Raw genomic sequence first — 25541 nt, forward strand, 5'->3', positions numbered from 1 at the left:
TACAACTGTCTCCAGGTACAGTACTCTTACAGAAGCAGTTAGCTACAGATCAGAGGAAATGAGCATGCTTGCGCAATACAACTTCTCATACTACAGTGTTTACTGTCGCATACAGCTCAGATAGAAGTAGACTACGATTTGAAACACTAGCATACTAAAGTCGTGACAAGAACATGAGTCTATGTTCAAAACCCATAATGCCAATTATTTTATTTTTTATGTAAAGATGATGTGTGCTCTTTAACATTAGAGGTGTATCTTACAATATTTTCCTTGGCTATCACTTTCAATTGACTGGTGATAATATTACGGCGAATTATTCAGCTAATACCTCAACTGATACAAATGTTGTCGAATAATTATTGGCTAATGGTAAGCTGCACCTTCATTTTCCCTGAAACAAAATAGTCACCCAGAAATGCAGAATACTAACACTCAGATGACAAAATGCCAATGATTTTTGGTTAATATGCCTAATCCTGAGAAATGCACATCCAAAATTAGCAACAATATCCATCACTTTCAGACTGTTCTCCATTTTTCTGAAGGTGCGGTTCTCTATTTCTCTCTGCCATTACATGCCTTGATGTCATGCGTCAGATGAAACATCAAAGTGTAATGACACATTTCACAATGATCCTGTCTCATTTCCTATATGGTAGTTACTATAAAGGTCTTCAATGCATTCAGAAAGTATTCAGACCCCTTCCCTTTTTCCACATACTGTTATGTTACAGCCTTACATTTTTCCTAATCAATCTACACACAATACCCCATAATGACAAAGCGAAAACGAGACATGAAATTGTGATCAGGTGCATCCTGTTTCCATTGATCATCCTTGAGATGTTTCTACAACTTAATTGGAGTGCACCTGTGGTCAATTCTATTGATTGGACTTGATTTGGAAAGGCACACACCTGTCTATATAAGGTCCCACAGTTGACAGTGCTTGTCAGACCAAAATCAAGCCATGAGGTCGAAGGAATTGTCCGTAGAGCTCTGAGACAGGATTGTATGGAGGCACTGATCTGGGAAGGGTACCACAAATGTCTGCAGCATTGAAGGTCCCCAAGAACACTGTGGCCTCTATCATTCTTAAATGGAAAAAGTTTGGAACCATCAAGACACTTCCTAGAGCTGGCCACTTGGCCAAAATGAGAATTCGGGGGAGAAGGGCCTTGGTCAGGGAAGTGACCAATAACCCACTGGTCAGTCTGTCAGAGCTCTAGAGTTTCTCTGTGGAGATGGGAGAACCTTCTAGAAGGACAACCATCTCTGCAGCACTCCACCAGTCAGGGTCTTTATGGTAGAGTGACCAGATGGAAGCAACTCCTCAGTAAAAGGCACATGACAACCCACTTGGAGTTTGCCGAAAGGCACCTGAAGGATTCTCATACCATGAGAAACAAGATTCTCTGGTCTGATGAAACCAAGATTGAACTCTTTGGTCTGAATGCCAAGCATCACGTCTGGAGGAAAGCTGGCACCATCCCTACTGTGAACCATGGTTGTGGCAGCATCATGCTGTGGGGAATGTTTTTCAATGGCAGGGACTGGAGACTAGTCAGGATCGAGGCAAAGATTAACATAGCAAAGTACAGAGAGGTCCTTGATGAAAATCTGCTCCAAAGCGCTCAGGACCTCAGATTGTGGCCAAGGTTCACCTTCCAACAGGACAGTGACCCTAAGACACAGCCAAGACAGTGCAGGAGTGGCTTCAGGACAAGTTTCTGAATGTCCTTGAGTGGCCCAGCCAGAGCCCGGACTTGAACCCGATCAAACATCTCTGGAGAGACCTGAAATTAACTGTGTAGCAACACTCCCCATCCAACCTGACAGAGATTGAGAGGATCTGCAGAGAAGAATGGGAGAAACTCCCCAAATACAGGTGTGCCAAGCTTGTAGCGTCATATCCAAGAAGACTCAAGGCTGTAATTGTTGCCAAAGGTGCTTCAACAAAGTACTGAGTAAAGGGTCTTAATACTTATGTAAATGTGATATTTCCTTCTTTTTTTAATACATCTGCAAAAATGGGGGCAGTACCAATATGGGGGGCAGTACGGAAATGTAAGTCGCTCTGGATAGGAGTGTCTGCTAAATTACTGAAATGTAAGAATTCCATGATACCTTTTCCCACACCTCTTTGAACATTGACCACCAAACTAGAGGGAATGGCAGCTCCTGGCATGATGCATATAACTGTAAACATGTATAAGAGTGTAGAACTACACACAGTACATGCTAATATGCAGTATATAAATCAAATCAAATCAAATTTTATTTGTCACATACACATGGTTAGCAGATGTTAATGCGAGTGTAGTGAAATGCTTGTGCTTCTAGTTCCGACAAAGCAGTAATAACCAACAAGTAATCTAACCTAACAATTCCACAACTACTACCTTATACACACAAGTGTAAAGGGATAAAGAATATGTACATAAAGATATATGAATGAGTGATGGTACAGAACGGCATAGGCAAGATGCAGTAGATGGTATAGAGTACAGTATATACATATGAAATGAGTAATGTAGGGTATGTAAACATAAAGTGGCATAGTTTAAAGTGGCTAGTGATACATGTATTACATAAAGATGGCAAGATGCAGTAGATGATATAGAGTACAGTATATACATATACATATGAGATGAGTAATGTAGGGTATGTAAACATTATATTAAGTGGCATGTTTAAAGTGGCTAGTGGTACATTTTTACATAATTTCCATCAATTCCCATTATTAAAGTGGCTGGAGTTGAGTCAGTATGTGGCAGCGGCCACTAAATGTTAGTGGTGGCTGTTTAACAGTCTGATGGCCTTGAGATAGAAGCTGTTTTTCAGTCTCTCGGTCCCTGCTTTGATGCACCTGTACTGACCTCGCCTTCTGGATGATAGCGGGGTGAACAGGCAGTGGCTTGGGTGGTTGTTGTCCTTGATGATCTTTATGGCCTTCCTGTGACATCGGGTGGTGTAGGTGTCCTGGAGGGCAGGTAGTTTTCCCCCGGTGATGCGTTGTGCAGACCTCACTACCCTCTGGAGAGCCTTGCGGTTGTGGGCGGAGCAGTTGCCGTACCAGGCGGTGATACAGCCCGACAGGATGCTCTCGATTGTGAATCTGTAGACGTTTGTGAGTGCTTTTGGTGACAAGCCGAATTTCTTCAGCTTCCTGAGGTTGAAGAGGCGCTGCTGCGCCTTCTTCACAACGCTGTCTGTGTGGGTGGACAAATTCAGTTTGTCCGTGATGTGTACGCCGAGGAACTTAAAACTTACTACCCTCTCCACTACTGTCCCGTTGATGTGGATAGGGGGGTGCTCCCTCTGCTGTTTCCTGAAGTCCACAATCATCTCCTTTGTTTTGTTGACGTTGAGTGTGAGGTTATTTTCCTGACACCACACTCCGAGGGCCCTCACCTCCTCCCTGTAGGCCGTCTCGTCGTTGTTGGTAATCAAGCCTACCACTGTAGTGTCATCCGCAAACTTGATGATTGAGTTGGAGGCGTGCATGGCCACGCAGTCGTGGGTGAACAAGGAGTACAGGAGAGGGCTCAGAACGCACCCTTGTGGGGCCCCAGTGTTGAGGATCAGCGGGGTGGAGATGTTGTTACCTACCCTCACCACCTGGGGGCGGCCCGTCAGGAAGTCCAGGACCCAGTTGCACAGGGCAGGGTGGAGACCCAGGGTCTCGAGCTTGATGACGAGTTTGGAGGGTACTATGGTGTTAAATGCTGAGCTGTAGTCGATGAACAGCATTCTCACAAAGGTATTCCTCTTGTCCAGATGGGTTAGGGCAGTGTGCAGTGTGGTTGCGATTGCGTCGTTTGTGGACCTATTGGGTCGTTAAGCAAATTGGAGTGGGTCTAGGGTGTCCGGTAGGGTGGAGGTGATATGGTCCTTGACTAGTCTCTCAAAGCACTTCATGATGACGGAAGTGAGTGCTACGGGGCGGTAGTCGTTTAGCTCAGTTACCTTAGCTTTCTTGGGAACAGGAACAATGGTTGCCCTCTTGAAGCATGTGGGAACAGCAGACTGGGATAAGGATTGATTGAATATGTCCGTAAACACCCCAGCCAGCTGGTCTGCGCATGCTCTGAGGACGCGGCTGGGAATGCCGTCTGGGCCTGCAGCCTTGTGAGGGTTAACACGTTTAAATGTTTTACTCACCTCGGCTGCAGTGAAGGAGAGCCCGCAGGTTTTGGTAGCGGGCCGTGTCAGTGGCACTGTAGTGTCCTCAAAGCGAGCAAAAAAGTTATTAAGCCTGTCTGGGAGCAAGACATCCTGGTCCGTGACGGGGCTGGTTTTCTTTTTGTAATCCGTGATTGACTGTAGACCCTGCCACATACCTCTTGTGTCTGAGCTGTTGAATTGCGACTCTATTTTGTCTCTGTACTGGGACTTAGTTTGTTTGATTGCCTTGCGGAGAGAATAGCTACACTGTTTGTATTCGGTCATGTTTCCGGTCACCTTGCCCTGGTTAAAAGCAGTGGTTCGCGCTTTCAGTTTCACGCGAATGCTGCCGTCAATCCACGGTTTCTGGTTTGGGAATGTTTTAATCGTTGCTGTGGGTACGACATCGTCAATGCACTTTCTAATGAACTCGCTCACCGAATCAGCATATTCGTCAATGTTGTTGTTGGACGCAATGCGGAACATATTCCAATCCGCGTGATCGAAGCAGTCTTGAAGCGTGGAATCAGATTGGTCAGACCAGCGTTGAACAGACCTGAGCGAGGGAGCTTGTTGTTTTAGTTTCTGTTTGTAGGCTGGAAGCAACAAAATGGAGTCGTGGTCAGCTTTTCCGAAAGGAGGGCGGGGGAGGGCCTTATATGCGTCGCGGAAGTTAGTATAACAATGATCCAAGGTTTTACCAGCCCTGGTAGCACAATCGATATGCTGATAGAATTTAGGGAGTTTTGTTTTCAGATTGGCCTTGTTAAAATCCCCAGCTACGATGAATGCAGCCTCAGGGTGTGTGGTTTCCAATTTACAAAGAGTCAGATAAAGTTCGTTCAGGGCCATCGATGTGTCTGCTTGGGGGGGAATATATACGGCTGTGATTATAATCGAAGAGAATTCCCTTGGTAGATAATGCGGTCGACATTTGATTGTGAGGAGTTCTAGATTAGGTGAACAGAATGACTTGAGTTCCTGTATGTTGTTATGATCACACCACGTCTCGTTAATCATAAGGCATACCCCCCCGCCCCTCTTCTTACCAGAAAGATGTATGTTTCTGTCGGCGCGATGCGTGAAGAAACCAGCTGGCTGCACCGACTCCGTTAGCGTCTCTTGAGTTAGCCATGTTTCCGTGAAGCAGAGAAGGTTACAATCTCTGATGTCTCTCTGGAAAGCTACCCTTGCTCGGATTTCATCAACCTTATTGTCAAGAGACTGGACATTGGCGAGTAGTATGCTAGGGAGTGGAGCGCGATGTGCCCGTCTCCGAAGCCTGACCAGGAGACCGCTACGTTTGCCCCTTTTACGGCGTCGCATAGGGTCGTCGGCTGGGATCAGATCCATTGTATTGGGTGGAAGGCAAAACACTGGATCCGTTTCGGGAAAGTCATATTCCTGGTTGGAACGATGGTGAGTTGACGTTGCTCTTATATTCAGTAGTTCCTCCCGACTGTATGTAATGAAACCTAAGACTACCTGGGGTACCAATGTAAGGAATAACACATAAAAAAACAAAATACTGCATATTTTCCAAGGAACGCGAAGCGAGGCGGCCATCTTGGTCGGCGCCGGAAGTAAATATATAATACTAACTTGGTATTATTAATTCACAGAAATGCCAGTAGTGTGTCGTGAACCATAGCAAGATCCCCTTTTGACCTCTACAGTGTTATTCATATCATTACTTTTACTATCCTACATTTAAGCATTATTGCCCGAGGAGGTATGGTATATGGCCAATATACCATGGCTCAGGACTGTTCTTAAGCACGGCACAACGAGGAATGACTGGACACAGCCCTTAGCTGTGGTATATTGGCCATATATCACAAACCCCCAAGGCACCTTCTTGCTATTAAAAATTGGGTACCAACGTAAATAGAGCAGTACAAATAAACTTTTTGTCATACCTGTGGCATACGGTCTGATATACCACGGCTGTCAGCCAATCAGCATTCAGGACTCAACCCACCCAGTTTATAATACACCTTAAGTAATTGAGGTTCACTATGTTTGTCATCGTCTATAGGGGCACAAAGGGTTAAATGCCAGGCCAGCTAACCACTGTAAATGCACCAAGGTTTCCAAGTGTTTGATACCCCTCCATTTACTCCATTCCAGACATTATTAAGAGCCCTCCCCCCCTCACCAGCCTCCTGTGAACTCAATACACTATAACTCCCCACACTATCCCCAGGTCCTCTGCTAAGAACATAGAAACACTTACTGCTTCAGTGAGGGCGACCTCTTGCCTGAGAATGTGAAATTGACAATGCACACTGGCTCTCTCAATGTGAGTGCTTATTTTCTCAAAGGCTCTGGCCGTTGCAGATACAGTACAAGCACGCCACACAAGATCTATGACTATACTGAAGAATACTGGTGAGCATTGATAAAAAACTAGTCCAGGTGAAAAGACGTCCTACATACATGGCAGATAACCAACAGCATTCTCATCTGTAGGATACTACTATCTACCACTACCTGACACGCACAACAAAACCAACCCAGTGCTCTTTGCAACAAATCCACCAGCAAATAGCCCTAAATGTCTACATCCCTTTGAGTAAAACTTTTAAAACATTATGAAGACATATACACTTATCACATGCACCTTAAGACAAATGTCAATTGCCAATTTAATTAATTTCACTGGTGCCTCCATGAAAATTACTGATTAGAACCCTTGTGGAAATCCTTCAATTACTTCAACATGGGAAGAGATATCATCTCGATCAACCATGTAGATTATCACCGGCTAATTATTTCTACCAGTTAATGGGAAGGAGGAATTTACACACACATATGGACTATTTTCTTCCCTTCAGACATTAGTAATAGCTAGTCTAATATACAAATTCCCATAGATTATTCCGACTAGGGATGCATTTAAAACAAAAAGTGCAATGATGTACATGATGTACACATACTCGTAATGCATAAACTACACAAATGTAAGGAAAACATAACTGAATGTGTCACGTTGGTATGAAGGATCGGGAGACAGACGCAGGAATGCGTAATGTTTTTTTTTATTGCACCCAAATTACGGCGTGCCATGTAAAGGCACGGGGACGAAGAACAAATAAACACTATACAAAACACAGGGTTGAAACCCAAACAAAAGAGCGAGGAGAACCTCGAGTAAATAACACACACGCACAATGATACCACACGGGACAAGACCCATAACCATCTGCGCAATACACACAGCACGAAATCCAAAACACACAGCACAGGTACTCACACAACCAACGGACATTGGAACAACAATCAACCCCCCAATGGAAACCAAAGGGCACACTTATACAAGTACTAATCAGTGGGAATAGGGGACAGGTGTGCATAATGAAAGTTCTGGAGGGATCTGTGACAGTATAGGTGATATCATTGGTATGATTTCAGTCGTATTGGCAGCTGTGGTTACGGTGTGGTACAGTTATAGCAGGGGCAGCTTGCTGGTACAGTGGTAGCGTTGGAGGTAATAGCACGTTTGTACCATGGTTAACTGAGGCATAACCTTTTTTAAAGCCAGTAATGACACATGGCTTAGAGGTCTTCTGAATTACATCAACTTTTTTGTCTGATTAAAGCTGCAATATGCAACTTTTTGGGGCGACCTGACAAATTCACATAGAAATGTCAGTTGTAGATCTGTCATTCTCATTGAAAGCAAGAATACAAAGCGGAAGATCTGTTCTATGTGCGCTATTTCTATGCTTCCGTGCTTAAGCTTTGTTTTTGCGTCTTTTACTTTTGGTTTTGTACTCCAGCTTCAAACAGCTGAAAATACAATTAGTTTGGTAATGGAAAAATACACTACCATTCAAAAGTTTGGGGTTACTTAAAAATTAAGACCAGCATCCCGGAGTTGCCTCTTCACCGTTGACGTTGAGACTGGTGTTTTACGAGTACTATTTCATGAAGCTGCCAGTTGATGACTTGTGAGGCGTCTGTTACTCAAACTAGACACTCTAATGTACTTGTTCTCTTGCTCAGTTCTGCACCTGGGCCTCCCACTCCTCTTTCTATTCTGGTTAGAGCCAATTTGCGCTGTTCTGTGAAGGGAGTAGTACACAGCGTTGTACGACATCTTCAGTTTCTTGGCAATTTCTTGCATGAAATAACCTTCATTTCTCAGAACAAGAATGGACTGACGAGTTTCAAAAGAAAGTTATTTGTTTCTGGCGATTTTGAGCCTGTAATCGAACCCACAAATGCTGATGCTCCAGATACTCAACTAGTCTAAAGAAGGCCAGTTTTATTGCTTCTTTAATCAGAACAACAGTTTTCAGCTGTGCTATCATAATTGCAAAAGGGTTTTCTAATGATCAATTAGCCTTTTAAAATTATAAACTTGGATTAATTAACACAACGTGCCATTGGAACACAGGACTGATGGTTGCTGATAATAGGTCTCTGTATGCCTATGTAGATATTCCATAAAAAATCTGCCGTTTCCAGCTACAATAGTCATTTACAACATTAACAATGTCTACACTGTATTTCTGATCAATTTGATGTTATTTTTGAACAAAAAATGAGCTTTTCTTTCAAAAACAGGGACATTTCTAAGTGACCCCAAACTTTTGAACGGTAGTGTATTTCACAGTGGTTTAGATGGTACAATAATTCTCTACACTATAGTTGTTTGTTTTGTCAAATAAAATGAATTTATGCAAACTATTCAAATTTTAGAAACCAGGGAATGGCAGAGAGATTTCTGCATAGAGCACCTTAAAAGAGCTGAACAAGCTGAATAGTTTTACTGTTGGCCTCTTGCCAGGTTTCACTGAAGTCAAAACCACTCAGCAAAATACAGTCCTGAAGCTCTCCCGATATATTTCTGTAGATGTTCTTTGATTCCATTTAGATTAAAACAGATAATTTGTGCTCCCAAAGTTCACAGTCATCACCACTGAACCATAAAAGCTTGGCTTCGAGGGTATGGTTTGGGGGCAAGATTTAAGCTATTTCAGGTCTCAGAGATGGGAATGTAGGATGGCAAAGCCCCACTATAAAGGAATCACCAAGGTCATATTTGCTTTGTGTAGGAACACAAACCCACACCACTTTCAAGGTGTAAGAACACCCTGACTTGTAATTCACAGAGTCAAATCTCTAAATATTGGTGTGTGTGTGTGTGTGTGTGTACGTGCGCGTACGTGTGTGTGCGTGTGTGTGCGCACCATTCCCTGTCTTATCTTCATCTGAGGGTCGCTGATGATAGTCTGACATGAAGTGACAAGCATGACAATTTTGGGGGAAACATTTGTAGCCTACTATTTAGTAAAATGGAGTTGAGGTCGAGGCTGAATTTTATTGGGGAAAGTTTCTCTGACTATCTGTCTCCCTTACAAATCCAGTAACACAAGCTATGATTAAAGTGTCTTGTATTTTCTCTTGGATGGCACTACCAACACCAACAAGGAATCTTTGAATAGATAAGTTATATAGCTCGTTTTAATGTATTTTAACACACCTTTGGTTCAATTGAATCAGTAAATCCACACTTTTCAGTCTCGTGCGTAATATATACGCAGTAGCTAATCAGTACAGGTATCCACCCCTTCATCTCCCAACATACTGTATGTGATGCCTGTGGACACAATGGACTGGTAGACAAAACCAATAAAATAATCTACAACACATTGATAATTGTAGCGATAAAGACCGGCCAAAACAATGACACGTTACCTTCGGCAAGCAGACGCATTGCATGAACAAATGAGGAGTCCAGCGTATCTTTCTCGGCCATCAGCTCCGGTAAGCATTTCTCCTGATCCATGATAAGGTACCTCTCCTGTTCACCGCTTGTGCAGGTGAGACGACAAAAGTGATGAGGGTCGGAATGCGCGTCTCTCTTCTACTTGGTAATTCTCTTTATAGGTAGGCTACCGCAAGAAAATCCGTAAGGAATCTCTTCAATTACACGTGATGCTTGACTGAGAACTGAAATTCAGAGCTATAAACACATCTCTCCACATCCCACTCCCTCCTGGAGAATCAGCCACCTTAGCTACAGAGAGACTGCGTGGCGTTCCCCGCCCCTCTGAAACACGATTGGTCATATGAGACAGACTATTCGCAAACAACAAATCTCAACACTGTTATGATAATGCGCTGTTGTAGTAGGCTACAGCGAATATTTTTCCGTCAGCCGCTGTCCTTGGTGCTGAAAATTTCTCACGTGTGGAAACAAGCAGACACATTTTAGTCAATTAGCAGACGCCCTTATCCAGAGTGACTTACGTTTTCCAGAGTGCATACTTTTTCATATTTATCCATACTGGTCTCCGTGGGAATCGAACCCACAACCCTAGCGTTGCGAGTGCCATGCTCTACAACTGATCTACACGGACATAAATACGGTGAAGTTAGATAGGCAACACAATAAACCTGTTAATATGAATGAAATGCAAGGTCTTAGTCTACCGTGCATTAGTGTCCATGTATTGTCACAACTCTATTCCCTTTACTAGACAAAAAGTATTTTGACAATACATCTGTGGCAGGTGAGAAATGCATGGCCAAAATGGAATTAGGTTGAATTTCTTTAAGGCAACAGCTGTCTTACACAAATTGGTTTGAAATGGAAATAAATTAGATGGTACAGATCAAACATCTCAAGGCATTCCTAAAATTAATTTAAACAAAATAAATGAGCCATTACAGTTGATTGTCACAATTTAACATGGACTTTAGCTTTGTTCCAACACAAGGAAACATTAAGTGAGTAGAGGTGTGTTTTTATCTCCATGTCATATGTGAAAACATCATCAATTCTCGGGACATGCTGGACCAAGACTGCACACACTTGGGTGAAAATGTTTAGTCAATCCGTACACTCTTAGATAAAAGGGTTCCTAAAGGGTTCTACTGCTGTCCCTATAGGATAACCCTTTTTTAGTTCTACATGGAACCCAAAAGTGTTATACTACCTGGAACCAAAAGGGTTCTTCAAGGGGTTATCCTATGGGGACAGCTGAAGAACCCATTTAGGTTCTAGATAGCACCTTCTTTTCTAAGAGTCTAGGAAAGGACATGTGAAAAATAATGCTGCATGTAATGTTCCCTCAAGCCTGCCTTGTGGTTTGAGTGAGCTTATTTTGGTATGCCTATGAATACTAATCAATGGATTTGTTGCGAGCTTCTACTTGCCAAGTTGGATTAGAATGTGGTGACAACAAACCTACAGAAGGGTCACACGCATGCACGCACGCACACACACACACACACTTAAGTAACTGTATAAATCCAGCTCATTTTATTAATGATTGAATGGATTATAGACCTGCGTGTCATGAACGTTGCTCAGCATAATCACCTATCATATAGTTTATATAATAATACCCTTCTAGTATGAAACATTCTACATACTGCTACAGCCTCTTAAAGGATACACTTATAGACATTCTAAATGGTAGAAGCATTAGTCTTTTAACAGCTATCCTTGTCCTCCTCAAGGCCACATAAACAGCAGCTTATACCAATGTCCATTACAAGATGGGCTCAGTCGTATTGGATTTGGTTTCTTGACGTGATGTGCTCTCTCTGGGAGGCTGAGAGGAAGAGAGAACGTTCTATAACCCAAGGACAAAGACATCCTCACTAAAACACAAAGGTTGTGTGATCTCCTAGCTTAGGGAGAGCTTACTACAAAGCGTATGGCTACACGGAGCGACCATTTACACATAGAGCAGATTCTGACATGTTGTATTTATTAAGGATCCTCAAATGCTACTGCCTACGTAGCAGCTACTCTTCCTGGGGTCCAGTTATATTCAATAAAACATATTACATGACATTACATTTCATAACACTTTTCACAACACATTAAGTGTGTGCCCTACTACCACACATCTACAATACAAAATCCATGTGTACGAGTGTTTAGAGTGTGAGTGTTATCATGTGTGTTTGCACAAGAAGACCAAGTCGATTTGTTGTGTAGTTTGCATGCTCCTGGGTATAACAAATACTGTAGAAACCTGCATTGTTATTATAATGATAACAGTATTTCAATGCAGTGTCAAAATGGTGATTGTTTTTTCCCAATTGATCTTTATTTTTCGGTATAAACTGTAAGCTGTATGCTTTCTGACATTGGTTGATGTTCTATGTTTGGTGGATAGGATAATCAAAGGAGGGAGACAAATTGCCAATTTGGTGATTTCTAAGAATTATCCACAGGTGGGATTGAGGGAATTTATATTCTCAGGAAGTTAGGAATAATGGTCAGCATCTTTCATAAAGGAATGTTTTGTGATATGACTGCTGAGATTGTACTGATTAGAGCTGGGCGATAAGGACACAAATCCATATCGTAATAAATTGCCTGAATTGATGTGATAACGATAAATAGAACGATAAGTTCATAACATTAATGTGGGACACCATGTTTTTGTATTATCCTTTGAACTACTACTACTAGTTTGATGGTTGTAGCCATCTATTGTTCCATGAACAATCACCAATATTAGCAAAAGTATTACATTTCAAACTTCACTGTTCTCTAGTCTAGGCTACTTATCGTAATGAACCATATCAGCAAAATACCTGCAATAACTTTTCTCTGATTGGATCCCCTGTGTAATATCTGCTTGGTTGTATAGTCCAAAGACAGAGTGGTACGATATATGTTAGGAGGGATATAATGTTCCATTTTTTAAACATGTATGACCATATGAATAACAGAACCAACATTTATGAAAAGGTCCAATGCAGCTGTTTCTGGGTAACAATTAAGTACCTTACTGTGATTGTTTTCAATTCAAATGGTCAAAAAAGAAACAAACACACCATCTTCTTAGCAAAGAACAATTTCTCAAGTAAGAATTTTGCTAGGACTGTGAGAGTTGTCTGAGTGGGAGGGGAAACCTGAAAATGATCTGTTGTTGACAGAGAGGCTTGGAACCTCCTGTCTTATTGGTCTATTAACTAATTTACTGCCAGGCCAGAACTCCATCCCACCACAACAGAGGAAAAATGTAGGAGGTCCTTTCAAACAGCTCTTACTTACACTAAAAAGGCATTATCATCATTTTCACAATTTCACAGTATTATTCCAACCTCATAGTCTGGAAGTATATATAAACCACAGGAAATGTTTTTGACTGCAATGGGCCATTAAGAATGCCCAGACTAAAGGAAATGGTCAAGTAGAGCAAAAGGGACTATAACAACCATCTCTGAGAAGGAAAAACACCCATTTATGAAGAATTTATTTGAGCTTTGATCTGACAGTACCCTGAGTGCACCTTTTTCAAAGCACAATACTTGAAAGGGTGTGCTATGGTGTAACTTTTACAAGGTATAAAAATGATCTCAGTATTCCAGTAGTGTGCTCAAAGGCAGGGTAGCCAAGTTAGGCAGGCAGGAAGGTTGTAGACATATTGCAAATACTTTACTAAAGTTACTATTTATTTTTAAAAACACTTTTTAATTGATGTTATTCCATGAATAAGATCATGAAAGTATGTGAAAAATCACTTACACTGCCACAGTCTAAAATGCATTTATGTACTGTTTTAGTTTGCCACACCTGCATAGTGATATGAAATGGATGGATTCTTGCAGCTCTCTGGTGGCCAAAACATAAAACTGCATATTCAGAGTCCTAACATGACAGACAGTCCACATTGATTGATGATTTGCATTTATATTGTCCATAAGATTCAGAAACAGGCAGTTTATGCATTCGTGGCCTGCAATTACAGCACTAACAGCTCTGAACCATGTCAGCAGCGACTGTTTTAAATCACAATCCAAATGATTTTCTTTTTACTATAAGCTGAACATTATAAACTGATTTAACACTTCTTGTATTTTCATTATATTGTTTAAAAAACACCTCAAATTAAAGTCCACTGTTATTGCAAAAAAAAAAAAATATCAAATGATTACAAGCACTACAAAATGACATGTTATAATGAGATCTGGCAGTATAATTTGAACCTCTGTAAAGTCATAATGCTCTCACTAGTTAGGTGCAACCTTATATATGTGTCCAAAACCCAGTGTGAATGGAACAGAAAAGGAGATGATGAATTTGTTATTTTAGCAGGGACCCAGAATGTGGAAATCCAATATCCCTGTGTATGAATTATTAACTAGAATTGGACAGTGAAGGGAAGGTAATATTAAGGTATGGTCAATTTGGGACCAAATGGCTCTCCTACACTCTTAGAAAAAAAGGTGCTATCTAGAACCTAAAAGAGTTCTTCAGCTGTCCCCATAAGAGAACCTTTTGAATAACCCTTTTTCGTTCCAGGTGGAACCCTTTTGGTTCCACGTAGAACCCTTTTGGGTTCCATGTAGGACCCTTTCCCAGAGAGTTCTACATGGAACCAAAAAGGTTCTACCATGGAATCAAAAAGGGTTCTCCTATAGATGCGGTAAAGAGGTCAATGGAACGCAGACCGTGGGGGATAAAAGAAGGACGCTGGATTGGCGCCCATTCAACAAATCTGATCTAACATAGTGGATATTCGTCAACTCCGTCATGACTGATGTATTGTAACAGATCTACAATGTGGTTACTAAGTCCTATTTGGATATATTTAGCTGTTTTCATAATATTTAGAAGTTGTTCCTTTTCAGGTCTAGAAGAAGTGACTGCTAAATGCTGACTACCGTTTGTCCAGTATAAGCTAGTAGTATAATTAGCATACAGAAATCGGTGGTGGTAGGGTAATCAAAGTCATTTTTAACTGCAATACAGTTGATTAGTGACAATGACAAGAACATGTATTGGGATTGACATCCATTTTTACCTCAAAATAGTGTGAAATATACATATAAACAGTAATCTAAATGTAGGCTCATTTTGCTGGGGGGCAATGAGGAGATTCGTCAACTTTCCCCCAGGCATTTCCATTGTCTGGGTCGAGTTCCATTGACCTCTGCGCCGCATCTATCCTCACAGCTGCCCATGTCCCTTAAAGTTAATGATGTGGTTGTTACTGACAAGAAGCACATGGCTGAGCTCTTTAATCACCACTTCATTAAGTCAGGGTTCCTATTTGACTCAGCCATGCCTCCTTGCCCGTCCAACATTTCCTCATCTCCCACCCCTTCTAATGTGACTATCCCTGGATGCTTCTCCCTCTTTTTCCCTTGCCCCGCTACAAAGTTTCTACCTGCAGGCGGTCACTGAGTCCGAGGTGTTAAAGGAGCTCCTGAAACTTGACCCCCAAAAAACTATTTTGTCAGATGGTTTAGACCCTTTCTTCTTTAAGGTTGCTGCCACTATCATCACCAAGCCTATCTCCAACCTTAATAACCTGTAACCTTCTAGGGAGGTTCCCATTGCTTGGAAGGCAGCCATGGTTCGTCCTTTATTTAAAGGGGGAGATCAAGCTGATCCTAACTGTTATAGGCCTATTTCTATTTACCCTGTTAATCAAAAGTGTTGGAAAAACCTGTGAATAATCAACTGACTGGCTTTCTTGATGTCTATAGTATTCTCTCTGGTATGCAATCTGCTTTCCGCTCAGGTTATGGATGTGTCACTGCAACCTTAAAGGTCCTCAATGCGAAGGGGTAGAGAAAGCTCCCTGCTCCTTATAGGACACATCACTGCACTCTTTACTCCTCTGTAAACTGGTCATCTCTGTATACCTGTCGCAAGACCCACCACTGCCCTTGATTCTAAGCAATGTTGTGCTGCAATGTTTATTGACATGGCCAAAGCTTTTGATACGGTAGACCATTTCATTCTTGTGGGCCAGCTAAGGAGTATTGGTGTATCTGAGTGGTCTTTGGCCTGGTTTGCTAGCTACCTCTCTCAAAGAGTGCAGTGTATAAAGTCAGAAAATCTGCTGTCTCATCCACTGCCTGTCATCAAGGGAGTACCCCAAGGCTCAATCTTAGGCCCCAAACTCTTCTCAATTTACATCAACAACATAGCTCAGGCAGTAGGAAGCTCTCTCATCCATTTATATGCAAATGATACAGTCATAAACTCAGCTGACCCCTCCCCGGAATGTGTGTTAAATGCTCTAAAACAAAGCTTGCTTAGTGTCCAACAAGCTTTCTCTACCCTTAACCTTGTTCTGAACACCTCTAAAACAAAGGTCATGTGTTTTGGTAAGAAGAATGCACCTCTCCCCACAGGTGTGATTACTACCTCTGAGGGTTTAGAGCTTGAGGTAGTCACCTCATACAAGTACTTCGGAGTATGGCTAGATGGTACACTGTCCTTCTCTCAAAGCTGCATATCAAATCTAGTCTTGGTTTCTTCTATCGTAATCGCTCCTCTTTCACCCCAGCTGCCAAGCTAACCCAGATTCAGATGAAAATCCTACCCATGCTAGATTACAGAGACATAATTTAAAGATCAGCAGGTAAGGGTGCTCTCAAGCGGCTAGATGTTCTTTACCATTCGGCCATCAGATTTGCCACCAATGCTCCTTATAGGACACATCACTGCACTCTATACTCCTCTGTAAATGGGTCATCTCTGTATACCTGTCGCAAGACCCACTGGTTGATGCTTATTTATAAAACCCTCTTAGGCCTCACTCCCCCCTATCTGAGATATCTACTGCAGCCTTCATCCTCCACATACAACACCCGTTCAACCAGTCACATTCTGTTAAAGGTCCCCAAAGCACACACTTCCCTGGGTCGCTCCTCTTTTCAGTTCACTGCTGCTAGCGACTGGAACGAGCTGCAACAAACACTCAAACTGGACAGTTTTATCTCAATCTCTTCATTCAAAGACTCAATCATAGACACTCTTACTGACAGTTGTGGCTGCTTTGCGTGATGTATTGTTGTCTCTACCTTCTTGCCCTTTGTGCTGTTGTCTGTGCCCAATAATGTTTGTACCATGTTTTGTGCTGCTACCATGTTGTGTTACTACCATGTTGTTGTCATGTTGTGTTGCTACCATGCTGTGTTGTCATGTGTTGCTGCCTTGCTATGTTGTTGTCTCAGGTTTCTCTTTATGTAGTTTTGTGTTGTCTCTCTTGTCGTGATGTGTTTTGTCGTATATTTATATTTAATTTATTTAATTTATTTATACTCCCAGCCCCCGTCCCCGCAGGAGGCATTTGCCTTTTGGTAGGCCATCATTGTAAATAAGAATTTGTTCTTAACTGACTTGCCTAGTTAAATTAAAGGTTAAAACATTTTTTTTTATGTAATTGAAAAACACTTGCAAGAGAAATGCACTTAATCTTTTGATTCATCACATACGCTGCTATTTATTATCTATCCTGTTGCCTAGTCACTTTATCCCTACCTATTTGTACATGTCTACCTCAATTACCTCGTACCCCAAGCTATCATTGACTCTGTACTGGTACCCTGTGTATATAGCCAAGATATCATTGACTCTGTACTGGTACCCTGTGTATATAGCCAAGATATCATTGACTCTGTACTGGTACCCTGTGTATATAGCCAAGTAATCATTGACTCTGTACTGGTACCTCGTGTATATAGCCAAGTAATCATTGACTCTGTACTGGTACCTCGTGTATATAGCCAAGTTATCATTGACTCTGTACTGGTACCCTGTGTATATAGCCAAGTTATCATTGACTCTGTACTGGTACCCTGTGTATATAGCCAAGTTATCATTGACTCTGTACTGGTACCCTGTGTATATAGCCAAGTTATCATTGACTCTGTACTGGTACCCTGTGTATATAGCCAAGTTATCATTGACTCTGTACTGGTACCCCGTGTATATAGCCAAGTTATCATTACTCAATGTGTATTTATTCCTTGTTATTATTGTTCTATTATTTCTATTTTCCTCTGTGCATTGTTGGGAAGGGCCTGTCAACATTTCACTGTTAGTCTACACCTGTTGTTTACAAAGCATATGACAAATGCTATTTGATTTGATTTGACTAAATCATTGAGGTGGTTTCTGGAGTGATCTAAGGTGTTGTATAACCAGCATTGTACAATAAGTATCCAGAGTAAGCTACCAATGGCTAATGTTTTGGAACACAATCATTGCATTGAAATAAATGTCTTTGCTACACCATGATATGAAATGTAACAGACTTCAGTATACGGATCAAGCTCCGCACTGTCTCTGCTGCTGTTTTTATGGAAGTAGCCTACATTGTATAGTGCTGTGAATCACAGCAACATGGTCAAGATTCAGGGCTATACCTCTGAATCTAGGCTGGTTCCGAGTACAGGCTTGAGCTAATAATCCCTGCTATTGCTGTTGGCTCAAAGTGGCAACACCACCAGCTCTACTTGGAGTGCAGCCTTGCAGGATTCAGACAAGCCAATGCCCTTTATAACCCGCAATTATTTTCAGTGCTAGCTACCTGGTAAAAGTGAATTTAATAATTGCCTCCGGTAAGACAGAAAATGTGAAAATAATAAGATATTAGACCTCACAGAGGTAATTGAAATTTTAAAAAATTGTACTTCAGAGTGCTGCATTGCATATCAGCAATTACAATGGACCATGGTCCATCCATTTATGGCAAAAAATTCAAGGGCATAAACATTTCCCATATCCTATTTCCTTGTTCAAAAGCAGTGTATCTTGTTTTGTGTTAAATTGTTTTCTCCTTTGAAGCAACGAAAAAAATAAACAGTTATGAGAATGAAAGGTAACACCTTGCCTTGCAAGGGAATTTGATAAGGCATTTTTTCCTAAAGCATAATTGTTTTTCACATTTTCTGTGTGAAAACCAGTTGGATGCTGATATACAAACACTCTGTTTAAAACCCAGCCCATATGTTGTCTAATATAACTGACAGATTAGTGGTAGATGGAATGAGCTCAGTGCGTTACCCAGTTAATTGTTGGATAAAGCATCAGAGAAGGAAAAATAAAATCAATATGTATTTTTTGTCAGTAAAACTAAGTTAAACTGTGCCTCCATTTGGGAGAAGTATACTACATGACCAAAAATATGGGGACACCTGCTAGTCGAACATCTCATTCCAATATCCTGGGCATTAATATGGAGTTGGTCCCCGCTTGCTGCTATAATAGCCTCCACTCTTCTGGGAAGGCATTCCACTAAATGTTGGAACATTGCTGTGGGGATTTGCTTCCATTCAGTCACAAGAGCATTAGTGAAGTCAGGCACTGATGTTGGGCGACTAGGCCTGGTTTGCAGTCGGCGTTCCAATTCATCCCAAAGGTGTTTGATGGGGTTGGGCTTTGTGCAGGCCAGTCAAGTTCTTCCACACTGACTTCCACAAACCTTTTCTGTATGGACCTTGCTTTGTGCATGGGGTACTGTCATGCTGAAACAGGAAAGGGCCTTCCCCAAATTGTTGCCACAAAGTTGAATGCACAGAATCATCTAGAATGTAATTGTATGCTGTAGCATTAAGATTTCCCTTCACTGGCCTAACCCGAACCATGAAAAACAGGCTTAGGCCGTTATTACTCCTCCACCAAACTTTACAGTTGGCTCTATGCATTGGGGCGGGTAGTGAGCTTTACACCACTCCAGCCGACTCCTGGCATTGCGCATGGTGATCTTAGGCTTGTGTGCGGCTGCTCGGCCATGGAAACCCATTTCAAGAAGCTCTCGATGAACAGTTCTTGTGCTGACGCTGCTTCTAGTTGCTTCCAGTTTGGAACTTGGTAGTTAGTCTTGCAACCGAGGACAGGAGATTTTTACATGCTACGTGCTTCAGCACTCGCCAGTCCCGTTCTGTGAGCTTGTGTGGCCTACCACTTTGAGGCTGAGCCCTTGTTACTCTGAGACGTTACAATAACAGCACTTTCAGTTGACCGGGGTAGCTCTAGCAAGGCAGAAATATGACTAACAGACTTGTTGGAAAGGTGGCATCCTATGACGGTGCCACGTTGAAAGTCACTGAGCTCTTCAGTAAGGCCATTCTAATGCCAATGTTTGTCTATGGAGATTGCATGGCTGTGTGCACAATTTTATACATCTGTCAGCAATGGGGGTGTGGCTGAAATAGCCCAACCCAGTAATTTGAAGGGGTGTCCACATACTTTTGTGTATATATAGTGTATATGAATGCAGCTGTTAGAATGTGATTTGTGACACTTTAAATCACATTTAAAGCATATAACTGAATCATGTGTTGTTAGTGCTGCCATGAAATCAGGTATGACAGGTTGTTTCATGTGTTTGGCCACTTGGTTCCCTGAAATGTATGATCTTCGCTGACTTCTACAGAGTAAACCGCCATAGTTTATCCACTATCTGTCCTTCTAGGGTAAGAAGGCCGAACATCTCTGCTCATCTCCACATGAAACATACGGGTTAAGAAAAAGTTTAAAAAGCACTCCAATGAACATTTCCAGGAAATGAAAAGCAATGGGAACATTGAAAACTAGTGGTATGGCCCTTTCAAGAAGTTGTTATCCTTTCAAGAAGCAGTGTGTTTGCGATGATTCTGAAGAAGAGCTGAAGAAAAGGCTAGCGTGATGTTCATTTATCATGTTGATCATCAAACAAAGTGTGTAGTATACAGTATAACAACATAGAGGCAAGGGACAGTATCCAAAAGGTGAACACTATCTAATCTCTACTTCACATGTTTCATAATGACCTGGGTACAGATGTTGTGCATTGAAGGTTCAACAATTTCACATACTGACTGTGCTGTATCTCTCACTTGCAGTTTCTTTGTAATCTTCATCTTGACACAATGATTCATGATTCTCTTCCGTTTCTTACACAATGAATTCAATGAAATTACATAGTGAGCTTGAGCTACTACACTCTTACAAAACACATGTGCTATCTAGATCCTAAAATGATCTATCCTTTGAAGAACCCTTTATGGTTCCAGGTAGAATCCTTTTGGTTCCAGGTACTGTAGAACCCTTATGGGTGCCATCTTTTCCACAGAGGATTCTAAGTGGAACCTAACAGGGTTCTACCTGGAACCAAAAAAGGTTCTACCTGGAACCAAACATGGTTCTCCTATGGGGAGAGCCGAAGAACCCTCTTTGGAATCCTTTTTTCTAAGAGTGTGCAACCTCCTAGCTCATGCATGATGACAAGTGGAAAACTAAGGGATGTAAAGATGGCCTGATCAACATCATGACTTTAACAACATCAACACAGCATAGATCAATAGTTTACTATTTGTCTTATTACTCCTAAAAAAAATGCAATAGAATGAATTGCATGCAGGTACCATGAGAGGTTCTGTTGAGAAAATGTGCGAATGATTCTGAGATACAAATTGTTTTGAAGTGCAAATGAGTTGGAAGGAGCAGCTAGAGCCATGTATCAGAAGGCTACTCATACATCACATTGTATTTGGATACAACAATAACAACAATGACAAATACTCACTGGGAGAAACTTGCTGCTAGGTCGAAAGTATATTTTCCACCTAGACTTGCTGTAGGAAATGAGTCTACTGTCACTCTGTGAACAACACCAGATTGTGTTACTCAACACATTAGTGAGAAGAACCACATCTAAGTAAGGAATCCATAGCTTAAGTGTTTGATCCCCCAGATGGCATCTTAAATGCAGAACGGATTAGATCAATAACTAAGGTCTACCAGAAGAAATATGAAGCCTTTATTCATCATATCCCACTGAGATTGTGCTACCACACACGTAGGACACTTGACTCTTTAAAATGCCTTTGCTTGCACTTCTCTTACTTTCACAGTCCCAGGGATGCTCTCAGAACTGAAAACGCAGAGACATTAAAGGCACTATTTCAAAAGGAGAGAAAGCCATTGTAAGTTCTGTATAAACTTTTCAATAGGGGTATTTTAAATGTCATCATTTTTAAACAAACATTTGAGAGAAGCCTATGTAAGCCTTTGTACAGCTGTAATTATTGAAAAAGCTAGAAATATTTGATGCAATCTTGATTTGTTTTATAACCAACTAAATTATCTGCGAGGACAGGCCAATCTGTCAACCTAAAGTCAAGTTTGATTTGGTGAACTCTGGGTTTGGTGAACTCTGGATTTGGTGAACTCATGCTGAAGTGCCAGGCAAACTAAATTAAATGCACCCACTGTATTTTTCTCACGTAGTGAAAATGCGCCGTAAACCTTCAATTTAAATGGTTTTGTTCGGGGCCATTAAGTGAGTACATCGCACCAAATACCCTAGTTTCAGACTCCTAATTATCCTTAAACCTCTAAAGACTCTAGCCACTTCCATGCCAGTCTGAAGGACTTAGGTGGTTTATCTCTAAACACTCAAAAGCTTGTTTCTCCACCGACTGTTGGATAACGGGAACCACGGGGGGGTAAATCCTGACAGCCAATGTATCCAGCCTGAGACATGCCATTAAGTTATCCTGTTACTCACACCTCAACATTGTTACATCCCTCCCCCCACCGTGCTTTTATTTGTAAAAAATAAAGTGTTCAAAATTAACATTAACATCTCTAATGAATTATTATTTATTTTTTAAGAAGTGTACAATATAAGACATAACTTTAAAAAATCTCAAACACCTTCCAAAAAAACAAGAAATACAAACATAAAAAATAAAGCACCTTTATTTAACCAGGTAGGCCAGTTGAGAACAAGTTCTCATTTACAACTGCGACCTGGCCAAGATAAAGCTAAGCAGTGCGACAAAAACAACAACACAGAGATAAACAAAGTACAGTCAATAACACAAACATTAAGTTAAATACCACCCCAAACATATATATTTTTTTTTTGCAACAAGTGTTCAAAAGTCAACAAATGATAAAATACAACATCTTTAATGAATTAAAGTGTTAAGGCTGTCGCTTTCCTCATCCTCAGATGAGGTGAGGAGAGAAGGATCTTCAGACCAAAATGCGGAGTCCGGGAAATAAGCCATCTTTTATTTATAAATGATAAACTGATGGCAACACGAAACAAAACAAAATACTTTCAAAACTTACAAAATAACAAAACGACGTAGAACGAAACCTGAACATAAACTCACATTACATAACGTAAACTTACGGACAGGAACGTACATCAAAACACACGAACAGCCAAACAGTCCCGAAAGTGAAATACATCGACAACGACGAAGACATCACAGGAGACAATCACCCACAAACAAACAGTGAGAATGCCCTACCTAAATATGACTCTTGATTAGAGGAAAACGCAAACCACCTGCCTCTAATCAAGAGCCATACCAGGCAAACCAAAAACAACATAGAAACAGATAACATAGACTGCCCACCCAAAACTAACGCCCTGACCATAAACACATAAAAACTAACATAAATAGGTCAGGACTGTTACAGTACCCCCCCCTCAAGGTGCGAACGCCGGGCGCACCAGCACAAAGTCCAGGGGAGGGTCCAGGTGGGCAGTTGACCACGGTGGTGGTTCCGGCTCAGGACGCTGTCCCCACACCACCATAGTCACTCCCCTCTTCTGTCTACCCCTCCACTGACCACCCTAAAACTACTTTCCCCAAAATAAACAGCCAGCACCGGGACAAGGGGCAGCACCGGGACAAGGGGTAGCACCGGGACAAGGGGCAGCACCGGAACAAGGGGCAGCACCAGGATAAGGACCAGCACCGGGACAAGGGGCAGCACCGGGACAAGGGGCAGCACCGGGACAAGGGGCAGCACCGGGACAAGGGGCAGCACCGGGACAAGGGGCAGCACCGGGACAAGGGGCAGCACCGGGACAAAGGGCAGCACCGGGACAAGGGGCAGATCCCGGCTGAAGGACTCTGGCAGGTCCTGTTTGGACGGCTCTGGCAGGTCCTGGCTGGACGGCTCTGGCAGGTCCATGCAGGCTGACGGCTCTCGACACTCATGGCAGACTGACGGCTCTCTACGCTCATGGCAGGCTGACGGCTCTCGACGCTCATGGCAGGCTGACGGCTCTCGACGCTCATGGCAGGCTGACGGCTCTCGACGCTCATGGCTCTCTGACGGCTCTGGCTGCTCATGGCTCTCTGACGGCTCTGTCTGCTCATGGCTCTCTGACGGCTCTAGCTGCTCATGGCTCTCTGACGGCTCTGGCTGCTCATGGCTCGCTGGCGGCTCTGGCAGATCCTGTCTGGGTGGCGGCTCTGGCAGATCCTGTCTGGTTGGCGGCTCTGGCAGATCCTGTCTAGTTGGCGGCTCTGGCAGATCCTGTCTGGTTGGCGGCTCTGGCAGATCCTGTCTGGCTGACGGCTCTAGCGGCTCCTGTCTGGCTGACGGCTCTAGCGGCTCCTGTCTGGTGGATGGCTCTGTAGGCTCATGGCAGACGGGCGGCTTTGCAGGCTCATGGCAGACGGGCGGCTTTGCAGGCTCATGGCAGACGGATGGCTCAGACGGCGCTGGGGAGACGGATGGCTCAGATGGCGCTGGGGAGACGGATGGCTCAGATGGCGCTGGGGAGACGGATGGCTCAGATGGCGCTGGGGAGACGGATGGCTCTGGCCGGATACGGCGCACTGTAGACCTGGTGCGTGGTGCCGGAACTGGAGGCACCGGGCTAGGGACACGCATCTCAGGGCTAGTGCGGGGAGCAGGAACAGGGCATACTGGACCCTGGGAACGCACATTAGGCCTAGTGCGTGGGGCCGGAACTGGTGGTACCGGACTGGGGACACGCATCTCAGGGCTAATGCGGGGAGCAGCAACAGGACGCACAGGACTCTGGAGACGCACAAGAGGCTTAGTGCGTGGTGCCGGAATTGGTGATACCGGGCTGGAGACACGCACCATAGGACGAGTGCGTGGAGGAGGGACAGGGCTCTGGAGACACACTGGAAGCCTGTTACGTGGTGTAGGCACTGGTGGCACTGAACTGGGGCGGGGAGGTGGCGCCGGAAATACCGGACCGTGCAGGCGTATTGGCTCCCTTGAGCATTGAGCCTGACCAACCTTACCTGGTTGAATGCTCCCCGTTGCCCGACCAGTACGGGGAGGTGGAATAACCCGCACCGGGCTATGTAGGCGAACCGGGGACACCATGCGTAAGGCTGGTGCCATGTAAACCGGCCCGAGGAGACGCACTGGTGGCCAGATATGTAGGGCCGGCTTCATGACATCCGGCTCAATACTCAATCTAGCCCTGCCAGTGCGGGGAGGTGGAATAACCCGCACCGGGCTATGCACACGTACAGGAGACACCGTGCGCTCTACTGCGTAACACGGTGTCTGCCCGTACTCTCGCTCGCCACGGTAATTACAGGGAGTAGGCGCAGGTTTCCTACCTGACTTCGCCACTCTCCCTTTAAGCCCCCCCCAAAGAAATTTTTTGGGTTTTCCCACAGGCTTCCTACCGCTTCGTCGTGCTGCCTCCATTCGCCGGTATCCCTCCTCGCACTGCGCCAGAGAATCCCAGGCGGGCTCCGGCACTCTCCCTGGGTTGATCGCCCACCTGTCGATCTCCTCCCACGTAGTGTAACCCAGATCCTTTGTAGGTTCCTTTTCCTGCCTCCGAGCTAGCTCCTCATATCGCCGC

General features: G+C 43.2%; 1 protein-coding gene across 11 annotated transcripts in view; it reads right to left on the minus strand.

The window, feature by feature from the left end:
* Window positions 1–10367, minus strand: part of LOC129828722 (KH domain-containing, RNA-binding, signal transduction-associated protein 2-like) — a 130230-nt gene extending 119863 nt beyond the window's left edge. For 8 of the 11 annotated variants that reach the window (XR_008755284.1, XR_008755282.1, XR_008755283.1 and 5 more), the window contains exon 1: window positions 9877–10363. Coding sequence is in view for 1 of the 11 variants with exons in the window: in XM_055889884.1 (XP_055745859.1) it covers window positions 9877–9967 (91 nt within the window). In the remaining 10 variants the exon portion in view is untranslated. Of the gene's footprint in view, window positions 1–9876 lie in introns of all 11 variants that reach the window. The other 3 variants (XR_008755286.1, XR_008755285.1, XM_055889884.1) reach the window with 3 other exon arrangements.
* Window positions 10368–25541: the final 15174 nt, after the last annotated feature.

Source organism: Salvelinus fontinalis, chromosome 30 (assembly GCF_029448725.1).
Source record: "Salvelinus fontinalis isolate EN_2023a chromosome 30, ASM2944872v1, whole genome shotgun sequence".
Taxonomy (NCBI): domain Eukaryota; kingdom Metazoa; phylum Chordata; class Actinopteri; order Salmoniformes; family Salmonidae; genus Salvelinus; species Salvelinus fontinalis.